The 13,947-nt window shown below is 48.0% G+C and overlaps 3 protein-coding genes across 3 annotated transcripts; all 3 read right to left on the minus strand.

Annotated features, from left to right (window-relative positions):
* Positions 1-379: 379 nt before the first annotated feature.
* On the minus strand, positions 380-1,444 carry FOBCDRAFT_216629 (uncharacterized protein). Its single transcript, XM_059609459.1, has one exon. It carries the CDS (start codon positions 1,351-1,353, stop codon positions 484-486), a length of 870 nt encoding a protein of 289 aa, XP_059466890.1. The 5' UTR covers positions 1,354-1,444; the 3' UTR covers positions 380-483.
* Positions 1,445-1,771: 327 nt separating this feature from the next.
* FOBCDRAFT_237604 (uncharacterized protein) lies at positions 1,772-8,777 on the minus strand (the record flags this gene model as incomplete). Its single annotated transcript, XM_059610162.1, has 8 exons — positions 1,772-2,073; positions 2,121-2,904; positions 2,957-2,983; positions 3,107-3,221; positions 3,499-3,520; positions 3,762-7,438; positions 7,484-7,783; positions 7,831-8,777. The coding sequence occupies 8 exons, from the start codon at positions 8,775-8,777 to the stop codon at positions 1,772-1,774; spliced, it is 6,174 nt and encodes a 2,057-aa protein (XP_059466891.1).
* Positions 8,778-12,187: 3,410 nt separating this feature from the next.
* Positions 12,188-13,251, minus strand: FOBCDRAFT_237605 (ankyrin repeat-containing domain protein; the record flags this gene model as incomplete). The annotated part of the gene is made up of 2 exons (XM_031175183.2): positions 12,188-13,185; positions 13,239-13,251. The coding sequence occupies 2 exons, from the start codon at positions 13,249-13,251 to the stop codon at positions 12,188-12,190; spliced, it is 1,011 nt and encodes a 336-aa protein (XP_031046316.2).
* Positions 13,252-13,947: the final 696 nt, after the last annotated feature.

Consider the following 13,947-nt stretch of genomic DNA (forward strand, 5'->3'; position numbering starts at 1 on the left):
TGTGATCTGCATCCATGCTTCAGACGGAAATGGAAAGGATGGAGGGATCAGCCCAGAGCCCAAATCTACAGACGATAACTTCATGATTTTAGGTATAGCACTTGAACTTGGAGGTGGACGGAAATCGGGAACAAGCTATGCTGCACCCATGGCAGCTTCTATGGCTGCACACATCATATACACTGCAGAAAACCTTTTGGATCTGACCGATACTGCGAGATATCGGTTAAGAACTGGACGTGGGATGCGAGAGATGTTTCGCCTGATGTGCGGACGTAACTGTACTGGGGGATACCGCTTTCTCGCGCCTTGGGTCGAACTTTGGACAAAGGATTGGCACCTTGATCATGATAGGATCAAGTTTATTGAGACTAGGATTCTAACTACGGAGGTGTTTAAATTCTAGTTATCGTAATAAATATAGCCTCCACATTCTTCACGTCAACAAAGCTGTAAAATTCCGTTCCGATTGAGTAAGTTTTCTCAAGGCAAAGCCCAGTTCGATGGTTCAATTCCCAGATCATCAGTCTCATTTGCAAATACTTTCCCAGCGGGAGGCTTTTCGCCGTCATCGACCAGGAAATCTTCAACAAATCTTGCACCTGAAACAGGGCTGACCTTGTCTTGAGCCCCTCCATTATCCAAGGCCACACCAGCAACCTTGTCAGATGTTTTCCTTACACCCTTCTCCCACCAGATCTTACGAACGCGTATACCCAGAACAAAGGGTGTAGAGCCATCGAAACCCATAGCAGAGGTATTCTCACTCGTGTAACCCCCGGTGCCACCAGCTGACACCATGCCCTGGGGGTCTGAAGCTCCTATCTCGGCTTTGACATTCTTGGTCTTACTCTCGACCCGAGATAGCTTTGCTCCGATCGCAATCTTCAAGCCTGTCACCATATACACCGGAAACTTCTTCTGTGTAACGGTGACGAAGCTGGCCACATCCGGAAGCTCCAAGCTTTTTGTCATGTATTCCTCGGTTGGGCTGAAGTATCGGGTTTGGATTTCTTCGACGGTCAGACTTTCATCATCCGTTCGCTTGTTCAGAAAGTTGAAGGTGCCACCAAGCCCTTGGAGGCTGAAGATTTTGGCCCAGATGCTTGCTTCCACGGATCTTAGTTCCTTCAGAGTTCGCGTAAAGCCAGTCTTCGAGTCAGGCCCATTGCGGGGGAAAATGTGCTCTGCTGGGATTTCTCTGGCGGCATTGATGTTAAGTGGATGAGCTACCCCATCGACATCGAGGCTTTCAAGAACCGAGCCGAGGGTCAGATGACCATCGGGCGGGGGCGCAATAGAAAAGTCGGGACAGAGATGATAAGAGGGTTTTGGGCTAGTGCTGCTGACCATGTTGATTGGCTTGGTAAAACGCGGCGTTCTATCTAGATACGTCTTGCTGAGGTACTAATAAGGTTTGCGATAACTTTACTGTCTTGCTGGGCTAGTTGTTTGGGGGAGGAGAAAGAGAGTAGCTTTGCTTACTATCATTATGCACGACCCCTCTTTTCTAGCACAAGCCATGACCCTGTTTGTAAATATGATGCTTATAACTGCCTTGCAGATTAGTTAAAAGAATAAATAAACTTTAGTAATTCATAGGCTTAAACAGGTTAAACCGACTTGAACCTAAATTGGTAAATATAAAAGACATATTCGTGTTATGTCCTCTTATTACTGTTTGCTTGTGAGGATTATAGCTAGTATTGAGGTTATTTAATTTTATATAGAATGGGACTAAAAGATTTTTAAATATTAGACTGCCTCTTAATTAACTATAATTAGTCTGTGTGTTATTGATAGCATCGCCATTCTTTATCCGATCATCCCACCACTTGTGAATATCTGGGGCTCCTGACACCAACATCTTGATGTCTCCATCGATCAGAAACCTGTCTAGGGCACTATCTTCAAAGTTGTCCATGTTATCCATTCGCAACGCACGAAGAGAATAGCTCCGACAGAATGCCACCAAATTCGGTGCTAAAACTGAATGCGGTTTCGTGATGAGATGAGGTAGCCTTTCCATAAACCCTGTTCCTCTTCTACCCTCCATGGCCGAGATAGATTCTGCTGCAAATAATCAGACTTCGCCCCGAAACAGGAAGAATGATACTTACCTAGTCCAAAACGAATGAGCTCACGCTCTGTTTCCAGAATGCGATAATTCGAAAATATCGAATTGACTGTTTCCATTTTGCGTGCGATGATGTGCAGGTAATAAACCAGCAGTTCAAAAGGGTAAGAATTCTCAATCCAAATATCCCAAAAGTTTCCACCGTGAGCCATCTCAATGGACGAGACCATGTCATTCCATATAGGCTTTTCGATGATCCACTGGAGAGATTCCAGCAACCAAAGCTGATCACCAAAAGAATTAATAGACCGCCCCAGAGTTGCTGCTGCTTTGCTCATCAAAAACTTCTCGCGGTCTTGAAAAGACATTCTGGATCGCCAGACGATGGGGTTCCGCATATGCCCCTCAAAGATGTCTCTGATTTCGCCGGGCGCAACGAATATCGCCTCGGAATCAAGCCACATTGCGAAGTCGTAGTCAAAATGATCCGCCGCAGACATCTTTTTGAGCGATTGATAGGCGTATTTATCAAACTTTTTCAACAAAGCGCTGGTGTCTTCGGGGGTAAGGTCCGTTCGGAGTCTGGCTGGGAGGATGTCGTATAGGTTCACGATATTGAAACTGGGATTCTTTCCAGGAACGTTGTCCTTTGGGGTTTTCCACCGACTGAATGTTTGGTTGCAGGGCTCAAGGGTCGAAAGTAGCTGGGTAAGGCTTTCGACTTCGGCAGTGTTGGATACGATGATGTGCCAGTCCACTTTGTCATGATCGACGCATAGACACTTGACGGATTGGAAATAGTGAAGAACTTGAGGGAAATGTCCATCCTTGGCATAATATTAGATTCGTGACCAGAATAATGCAAAAAGAGGGCCTTACAAAGGTTGGTAGCAATACGGCGAGGCGCTAGGTTTCTATGGGCTGTACCTCGCTGAAGTTGGGGTGTTCAGGTTTGTAATTGGCGAGCCTGTCGGTGTATCGACTACTCTCAGCTGGCTGCGGCGGCCATGATGGTGGGTCTGATGGAACCCATGAATTCTGAATATTGTTCGGTCGGAACGGGAGGTGAGGCGATGTGTGTAGCGCGAAGAAGACGACGGTAGAAAAGGTCAAAACTGAGATGCCGATTAAAATATTTTTGAGCCTGCGTATTAAATTAGCACTCTCCCAAAGGATTGCCGAAATGTGTAGCTAACTTGCCAAGAAAGATAGTTAGGCTTGACAAAGAGCTGCTCATATGAATATGACATCTTCATCGAGAGCATCTTCTATCTAGATCATTTGAACAAAAGAGTGTCTTTTTAGTTGGAGAAAGTCCCTCTTCATGGAGAAATGGAAACGCGCTTCTAAATCCTATGAATCACATGATAAAGTCTAGACCCAGTTGCAATGTTTTATGTGCAAAACCTCTGACAACATGCCAGCTCGCAGCTAGCTTAGCGGCTAGTAAAGCTTGTTCTGTTTCGCTTCCTTATTAGGTCTAGCAAGGTACATCGCGGGATGAAAGCAGCAGCTGTCAGGCAGACCAAATAGAACTAAGCCAAAATTTGATTCACTGGAATGAAGACCTTCTATTTCTACCGAACCAAACGCCATTACAAGGAATTCTATATGATATGCCACCCAATCACTCCTACACATGTAAGTCAAATGCGTTTCCCGCTAAACTCCTCCGCCGGCCAACCCTGCATCGTCCTTCTCTCCTCGACAACATCGCCACCCATGATAAGCGTATGTTCCAGCAAACAGCTATCACTCCTCATCTGCGCACCACTCAAAAGTCGACTTCCTGTTCGGAGCACACATCTATCGCCAATCTCAACCCTGTTCAAGTCGAACTTCCCTCGTGTGTTGATGTGTGCGACGACACTGGCATCGTCAACGACAACGCGATCGCCAAGGGTGATTAGATCAGGTTCCGTGAACATGAGGCTTGGGGTACCGTTGACGAAGAGTGCGCAGTCTTTGCCGATTTTGGCACCCATGAGCTTGAAGTAGATCACCATCCAGTGAGTCCCGGTAAGGAGGTTGAGGATACCATTGCCTTTGTAGCAGTGTCGGCGCAGGCGCTCAATGCCGAGGAAGATCTGCCAGCGCTGGCAGTATGGAGACTTGTCCCAATCGTAGTTACCAGCCGTGCGACGACCCATCAATAGCCACTTGGACCCAATGATGATTGCAAGCGCGAGAACGGATTGGATGGTGGAAAGAACGGCGATGCCAGCCAACATGGTCAAGAAGATGGCAACAAGGTCGAACCACACATTCATTCCCCTGGGAAAAGAGCTTCGGAACATGATACCCACGAACTGAATAGATGAGACACTGGGAACATCCCAATAAACAGCGGTGAAGACTGTGAAGAAGGTAGAGTAGCAGAAGATGGCGAAGGGGCCGAGGACATGGTACGGTGCTAGCTTTAGATAGAAAGCTCGACCGAATGGAGAGAGATGCTGTGCCCAGTCTCCTTTGCCGTCACTGCCCTCGGTATCGCTTCCAGATGTGATGCTGGGCTGTGTGTCAGGGCGTTCCTTCTCGTCGTTGAACTTCTTGTCGTTGGTGAGGGTATCCTCAGACTGCATGTTGCGGATGTGAGACCGAGAGACCTTTGTGTCACTACCAGTTGACAAACAGACTGCATCTCCTGCCTTGGAGCCAACATAGGTACCATCAGAGGCATAGCTCCCGTTTCGCTTAGTGACGGCACCGGATCCCATGGTAGTCCGTTCGCCAACTGCGACGCCAGGGAGAAGACAAACGCGATCAGCGATCATGGCACGGTCTTGGATGGTGACCTTCTCAGACCCGATTCCATCAGAGGTGACGAGGTGAGAACGCGAGCCGAAGACTACATCGTTGCCAACGTCGATGAGATGGTAGTCGCCGATACTGGGACCAGTGCCAGGCCAGTAGACGCGCTCACCAATCTTGGCCCCAAGCATTCTCAAAGCAATAGACGTAGCCTCATAGTGCTGCCCAAACAAAGAAGTCATCCGGTGAAGCTTCCCCTCAGGCAACAGCGTCTTAATCAAGTTCGCTCTCCAGATATCCACCGTGGATCGCGAATTGGCTTTGAGTTTTCTAAAGATGCAGTCTAGTACAGACTTGACCAAGACGACGAACCCGAAGAGAAAGAATGGACCGAATAGGCATCCAAGAGCAAGCGCGAGGTAATGGTAGGCGATTCGGTTAGGCTGAGTGAACCAGTCCACACTGCTCCTCAATGGAGCCTTGTGGTTAACCTTTTGACCCTGTGTAGTGACCATGCCTACAAGACCGGCCATCCAAGGGACTGCAGAGAGGAACAAGCCGATGAGCTTAAGGGGCATGGTGAAAAGCAGGTTCAACACCCAGTGAGGCTTGGGCTTCTCGCTTGGAAGCTGGTCTCTATACTCTTCACTTGCGTCCTGCATCTCCCAGCTGGATGAGTTGAAGCCTAGGCATGTATCAGGCGGCATGTTGGTACCAGGCGCAACGATAGAAGACATCCCGACAGAGCAGTTGCTTCCAATGGCGATGCGGCCAAGATACAACGACGTATTCCCCTCAGCAGCAAAAGGTCGACAGATGCATTTCGTGAGATTACAATCATCACCAACCTCGATCAAATCCCACTCCCCAAGCGCCGCGCCCTCAAGCTTGACATTCCTGCCAATCTTGGCCCCCATAAGCCGGCAGTAAATCCGCTCCGTCATCTCATTCGCATCAAAGAAGCCCTTGCCGCAGATGGCAACAATCTTTTGCACAAGCCACCATCTGGTATGATACATTCCCCACATGGGATACAGCCCTTCGCGATAGCGGCCGATGATGAGCCACTTGCAGATGATGCCGACGATGGGTGATACGAAGCCCATGATGATGCGGGCGATGAGCATGGAGACGGTGAGGTTGAGGAAGCGGCCGGGGAGAGAGTGGTTGGTGGGGAGTTTTTGAGAGTGGGCGAGGGTTACGAAGAAGATTGTCCATTGGACGGCGCGGCGGAGGGGATAGAAGATTACGAGGGGGAAGAGCTGGAGGATCATGAGGAAGGGGTTGGTGGAACTGCAGGTCTCGGTACATCCGAAGATAGCACTGGGCTGGTCAGATTCATCGGTCTTGCTATGGAGCATCTTGTCGATGTGTGCAGCGATGGAGGTAACGGTACCGCCATTGAAGACAGCAGTGATGGGGAGGCTGATGCTGAACTCGGTACGGAGCGTCGATAAAAGTCGACCAGCGCGAAGTGAGTCACCACCGAGACTGAAGAAGTCTGCGTCGCGGGGAATGTCTGCGGGTGGAATGGATAGGACTTCGGCGAAGGCTTTGGTGACGAGTCCTTCTGTGCTGGCGGCTAGTTCATTCATGGAAGCCATTTGAAGTTGCTCAAGTTCTGCGCAGAGTACTTCGACGTCGATGTTCCCAGATGAGTCCTTCTGGAATGGTCGAGGCATGAGGTGAATCTCGGTAGGGATCATGTAGTTGTCGATAATTGATGCCAATTGATGTCTAATGTTGCTGACAATATCAGAGTCAATAGCACCTTCAGCCTTAGGCGCAAGGATGGCTTCTGGTGACCCGTCGTGAGTGCTGCGAAGGCAAAAGACGTCGAGGTCTGGAACGATGGTCTGGATATGAGTCGCAAGCTTGGTATAGTCAACAGAGCAAGGTGAGCACTGAACAGGCTCTGACAAAGGTCTATCAGCCGGAGGACAAACCGCATCCCAATGCCTTCCCATATAAGGTGTATCATCAGTGACAGAAGGAAGTCCCAGTCGCTGACCAAGTTTGATACGTAGTACCTTGTTGTTGTTCTTGGGAAGGTCGTTCATATACGTGATCAGGACAGGCCACTTAGCTTGTTGGAGAGAAGACTTCAACGCTCCGTGAAGAGTCCTCAGATCAACACGCGGAACATTGGGAGGTGTGACGAGGACAATAGCGACGACTTCTTGAAGAACATCATGCGATGCTGAGAACGCCAAAGCCTGTGAGACCCTTCCGTAAATAGGCGAGTCACTCGATCTTGAAGCCGTCATGATGGCATTCTCAACCTCAAATGGAGAGATCAACTCTCCACCACGGTTGATGACCTCTTTACTCCGACCAGTGATGTAAAGATATCCATCATCGTCCATGTAGCCAAGATCACCAGTATCGAACCAACCGTGCTCGTTGAAAGGTGATTTGTCGTATGTACCATCGGGCTTGAGATAGCCGGGGAAGACAGGTTCGCCGCGAACACAGATGCGACCGACGGTCCCGTTTGTGACGTTCTGTTCGGACCAGTCGAGGATGGTGAGCTCGGGGCCGGTGCTGATACCTGATGTACCTTCGCGATCGAGCCGATAGTCTAGTGGAGGTGTAGAAATGGGCATGCACCTGTGCCTGTTAGTATATGTGACACTGAGGGTGTAAGTGGCTTACTCTGTCATTCCATAGCTCGGTAAGACGACACAGTTGAACGTGTCCCTCAGCTGATACGCCAAAGACGGTAGCAACCCACCCGCAGCGTTACAAGCCAACCGGATCCGACTCTTCCGCAGAGCTTCAGGTCTCGCAGTTGCTTCTGCGATAATGATAGAGTGCATCGATGGTGAAGCGTAGTACCATGTCGGTTGAATGGTCTCAGCCACGTCCCAAAACAAATTGGCATCGAAGGAGGGACAGCAGACCGTCGAGCCGCCGGAGAATATCGGTGCAAAGATGTTACGAACTAAACCTCCTCTATCTATTGTCAGCGGGGCTATGGGCAGGACGCTGAAGTGGCTTACACGTGGTAGAGGGGCATCATATTCAGACAGATGTCGGTGGCTGTGAGGCCCCATGATTCGATGACGAAAGCGACGCCGGCGACGATGGAGTGGACTGTTAGTGGTACTACCTTCTTGGTACCCGATGTTCCACTCGTGAAGAGGATCAGGCCGATGTCATCAGCCTTGTTAGCGACTCGTTGTGTACTGCCAGTGGGGACTGCTTCTCCATCAACTGTCCTTAGCGAAATGCCTTCATCTCGAGTCCAGTCCATAATGAAGATCTGGATATTGTTATCTGATACCCAACGGGCATCGAGTTGGAGTTTCTCGTACTCATCCTTCGTCGTAAGGATAAAGTCTGCTCGCGCTTGTAGAATGTCTGCTCGAAATTGTTCCGCTCCAGCAGCGGGGTTGATTGGCGATGTGGTGTAGTAAGTCGTAACAGCGATGCATGTTGCTGCTAATAAAGGACCATTTGGCAACGCGATAGAAACAACAGGTTTCTTATCTGATGCATCAGCGGGAAGTTGGAAGTTGTCAACGAACTGCCGTAGTTCGCGATGGGTGATGACATCCTCATCTGTGGGGGCTCGTAGGGCTGGCTTGTCATCGCAGCCAATGAACTGCGCAAAGGATGTATACGAGCTCTTGACTAGCGCTGAGGTTTGCTCAATTAGGGAAGAGAGCTCGTGGTTGCTGTTTGTCTTGGCATCTTCTGGGAGTTGGGTGTAGAGTCGCGTGTAAGTCTTGATGAGTTGGAAGACTGGCCATGAACCAGGTAACTCCTCAAGGAGATGGCACAAAGTGTAGAGGGAGGAGAGTGAATGTTGTTCGGATGTAAGAATGGCAGCCAAGAGATCAGCTCTGTCTAGATTCAGAGCTACAAGTGATTGAAACTGTTGGCTCTGCTTGACCGCCATTGGCGGCAGGTCGCACAGCTCCCGCAACAAACACGGCACACTCATATCTCGATGAACAAAGCGATAAAAACAAAGTAACGATGATCCTTTGACTCAGAGTAATGAAGATCTGATAATCATATCCATCACAGCGCTCAAAGCATCTCTATATAACAAGTTCAACTCTCATCACAGCCCTTCCACTTTTTTCCCAATTTCGTCTCGCCGATAGATCATCAGGCAGAATATGAAGTCTAATCTGCAATGGCATGGCCAAAGATCATCAAACCTGAAATCAAATCACAAAGGTCCTACCGCCGGTCCACTTCATCCCACTTAGACTATTGGCGCCCCGATTTACGACAAGGGATTCTCCTGTAGATCCGATTTGATCTTCACGGCATTTCCTCTTGGGCTCCATACTGACGGGCTGGGTGAGAGCTGAATGGGTGAAGTGCCCGGCATTGCCACGGGTTAATCACTACTGACAAGTTCCACGAGTGCCGGCGCTTGGTGTAGACTAAGCTGTTACTAACAAGGCGGAGTGACATATTATTTTCCTTGGTGGCCGTGCAGAAGCGGTTCGTGCGCTGATGTCACAGAAGAATTACGACGGCGAATAATTCTAGTTCTACTTGACTCGCGAAAAGTCCATAAGTTGAGGCTATGACCCTTTATGTTTATCCACCGATTGAGTTTACGTCAATGTAACAGGTCGAACCGTAAATGCTCCCTGTTCATCTATTACCCGATTGGTTGGGGTGATGTAACCTGGGCTTTGAGCCGCATGGTGCAGGGATTTACGACCCCGGTCTCGGAGGGAAACACGTAAGCTCACGCTTCTGAGCCTTGACGATATCATATTGATAAGTGAGCGAGTTTCAAAAGGTCAGGGGATTACTAAGATCTTTGTGAAGTTCGGTAGTTGGACATGAGGTAGGCTTGGCTATCATGAGTCAGGCAGGGTTGGAGATTTCAGCGGCCGACTGGCGCAGCGGTTGGATGCAAGGCATTCTACGATGCAGGTGATCATACTTGAGTTGCTAATTAGCATATTTGGTGGAAAGAAATATTCCTATGCTCTGTATAAGAGCCACTGCCCAGCTGAGATGCGTAATTCACCACGCATCACGACATCTGTTCCAGCTTGGATATTCCATCAATCAAGCGAATCATCAAGCTTATCCCTGTAACATACAAGCTTGTCCAAAATAACAATATAATTAAGGATAATCTCAGTATCGTGGGGTATTGAATTCTCCGAAATAAAGTGTTTCTAGATAATTGACGACCTTCCAAAGTGGAACCCCGACACGTCAGCTGTCATTGGACCTCCCGTAAATCTATATCGAGACGGCCCCGTCTATTAAACTTTCCGCCGCTGCGGGTTTCCCGCCTCTTTCTGCTCCCCGAAACCTTACTGGACTTCATCTCATTGTCTTGAGATTGGGCTGACGAATAGTGGTTTTGATCTCGTGAGAGCAACTGCCGAAACAGCTATTAGTGGCTGACGGATTCATCATGCACAGGTTGCCTTGTAAGGTGGTATGGGTTTTCAGACTCTCGTAGAGAAGGTTTACCTCTGTACTAGGTATATAGATGATACAGAAATATTTAACGTTTCGTATTGGTATCCCATTATTTCCACGCATCACATCCTTCCTAGTGCCGCATTTCGCTCGTCTCTCAGGAAGGAGAAATAATAGCAATGTATCACGAAGGCTATGCACAAGCCTATCACCCCGTTAATAAATGCAACAAATTTCATGTACTAGAGAGCAATAGTGACTCGTCGACTTCTGACCATGTCCTTCGTTGCACTAAAATATCCCAGTACTCATGCTTCGACCAATCACTATTAAACTCGAGTGTCACACTATTTCTATCCTGTATATCAACAAACCGTCGAACCTAGAGACCAAACCGTCACTTTGTCCGCCCCTCCTGATCTAGACTAAAACCTTATTCACAGGCCTTATCTCCTCCGTACCCTGCGTTGTAGTCCGTCGGCGCTAACGTAAATGGAGATCTTCCAGCCATTGACCTCCCTGTCCACGAAGCGGATTCCTCCCTGAGCTTTGAGAATCGTCGTTGAGATTCTCAGCCCAGTCTCTAGATACAGTGTAGCTCTGCCCGAACTTCATCACTCATATCAGTTGAGGTCATGTTCCCCACTAAGCAGTCAGTAGCGTTGGTAAATACATGGAGGGGTAATTACTGCCGTTGTTAAAGCCGTCTTGGCTGGCAGCAATGCCGTACTCATCGCTCCAAGTAACAGTGCTTGTATCTATCTGGGCTTGACGTTATTAGTCAACGTTAGGATTCTGCACTCCTGCGCTATACTTACGCAGTATCGAAGCAATGTTATTCTGATGGGTTTAACCGCCAACTTCAATTCCGCAATCGACACAAACTTTGAAACCCCTCTCGAAAGTGTTTCGCGCCGAGTCTCTGCTTACCTTGACTGTCAAAGTATACTGTGACATTTTGAGTTGGGTAAGTTGAATAAGTCATGGGTAATTGATAATATCTCCAGGATTGCGAAGCTTGTATGTTATTCCAAATGTCAGGCTTTCAACGATATGAAGACATTGGACAGGGCGGCATTTATACTCTCGTGAACCACAGTAAGTAAGATGTACTATTTGCAGACGAGAACAATGCCTGGAAACGCATGCTCACCCCACACACTTTAGTATCATGGCGTTTTGGTGTTTTGGTGGAAGAGGGGGGAAGGCTGCTACGCCAAACCAATTGGATTTCCTCAACAGCACTGTCTAAGTTGGCAAAGTACGGTAAGTTGTAAGCCAACGCGTGATTCCAGCCTCCAACTTTCAGCTGAGAGGAAACGCGTAGTACGTGGCGGAAACTTATTCATGATTAATCATCTATGAACCATAAATCCCCTTCATATATAATGGTTCTCGAATTATAAGCTCTAATATACTAGATCGATCAATCTGGCCATAGATATAGTTTAATATTGACCTCTGGATTCGCTTTGCTCAATCTCCCGCGTCCAAACCACCAAGTTGAATTGTGCTCGATTAAGAGAATGTACTTCCTGTCAACTAACAATACCGTTGTCAGCAAATAAATTGGTCAAGCTTACAGTTTATCATAATCCTTTGGCCTTTTTAAGCAGACTAATGATCCGGTGTGAAAGTAGCCAATTGCCCATATCAACCATTCATTCAGCCTCAATAGGCAGGCTTTCTTTCGGGATCGGCGTGTACTTCTTTGCAGTACCTCTTCAAAGTTCAAAGATTAGATGGTTCAATCTTAGTTGATCTACTCCACATACTGTTAGCTATTCCAAGTCTGTATCCCATGATTGACGGATAACTCACAATGTCACATTTGATCTCTTGTTCGTGGGGTCTTTAAACGTATAGTGTTTCTCGCTGGGTAGTATTTTCTGAATTAATGCTCATGATTGCCTATAGGCTATAGTAGTTCTCCAGTGTCCCATTATATCAAGCATAATATGCACACCACTCTCCAACAGCCCTTTCGTGTTCAATAGAAGGCGGCGGGAGAAGGGTGGCCTTCGGCCTGATAAGGCGATGACCGAGACGTTTTCCCTGGTTCAACTGGTTTGCATTCTTCGGATGATTTACTTGGTGCCAGCAACCTCGATGGTCCTGATAGCTTGTGCCATGCCCGTCCTGAAAGTGATGTATCCTAAACTCTTCGATCAAAGAACGAAAGGCTTTGACTTCTTCTGCAGCTGGCTTTTTCATATTTTCCCATAGCTTTTCTTGTTCAGTGTTTGCCCTCCATACCATCAAATCCATTGGCGTTTGGTTGTTGATGTCTTTGCCCTCTGGGTCCAGTCCTGTAAGGCGATGCTCGCGTAGGTATTCAATGTGATCCAGGTCTCCGTATAGCCCCGCGTAATGCAAGATGGATCTCTCCATATCGTCGAGAAGGTCAAGTCTTGCACCTCTTTGGTAAAGAAGATCAAAGACGCTATTGTCCCAGGGGATACAAGACGCGATATGGATAGGGGTCCGGTCATGTTTATCCCGTATATTGATGTCGGCTCCAGCATCCACAAGTATCTCAATCTTTCCATTAGAGTCCCAAGGCTCAGCCTCATTGCAACATGCCGCGATGAGCTGATGGATAGGAGCAAAGCCTGTAGCTTCGACCTTGAGGTTCGGATCAGCACCCTTATTCATCAGAACCTGAACAATTTCCGTCGAGGCTACCTCCACAGACGCGCAGGCAACATGCAATGCGGTTGTCCCCTTCCAGTCTTGGACATCAGGGTTGCTGCCCAAGCTGAGCAGTTTGACAATGATATCGACCCATCCGTAGAAGGCAGCGAGATGGAGTTGGGGATAGCTACCGCGGTGGTTCACGACATCGAGACGAGCCAGGCGGTAGAAGATGTCGAGTGTCACATTCAGGAAGAAGAGATCCTGCGGATTCTCCTTGACCTGGACGACGTGCGGTTGTTTAACGTTACCTGATAAGGGGAGGTTAGTCGCATGGTCGGACTTGAGGACAGGGTGGACTTACGGATTGTAGCCATGGTAAGTGTTTACAGATTTCAGTAGAAGAAGGGGTAGGTGTACATTGTGCCATGATGGGTGTACAAGGTGTATTTATACATATGGGCAGAGCCATCATGCCTTTGCATACACTTCGAGGTGAGAACTCAGTCAGCCAAAGGAGCGGCATCCTCATCGAGCTTTGACATTGAGAGAGGGGTAGGCACCATCCGTGCTTTTTATTTGGCGTGATATTCTTCAGGAGAGATAACAGGAGTTTGCCTAAAATGGTGTGAGTTATCGATAAGCTCATTCTGATATATAATGACAGTCTAATGATGCGTTGACGAACCATGTTGTTATTCTGGAAAGGCCCAGATCGTTCAAAGGTATATCGTAAGTTCGGTCACCGAGAGTTATTGCAAGACATATTTCGCAGATCTGTCTTGTCAATGGTCCAAGTCAATTGAGTTTAAACTTAAGGTGTACCATGGATTCATGAAGCTCTAATGGAAAATGAGTCACATGACATTATTTGCAGAGTTCATGTCAATTCCAATTAAACGTTACGTAGGCGTTCGATATGTCGTTTCATTGCCTGGAACGTGGTAACTCGATTGGGCCTTGTGGGTAGAATGCTTCCAGTCACCATCGAATAGTTGTGGCAAAAGGGATCTGATTTGTCCATGTCTAACTTAAAATTCAGCCTTGCGAGGGGGTCCATGCTTCCAGCCAAT

Source organism: Fusarium oxysporum, chromosome III (genome assembly GCF_013085055.1).
Source record: "Fusarium oxysporum Fo47 chromosome III, complete sequence".
In the NCBI taxonomy this organism is placed as follows: Eukaryota; Fungi; Ascomycota; class Sordariomycetes; order Hypocreales; family Nectriaceae; genus Fusarium; species Fusarium oxysporum.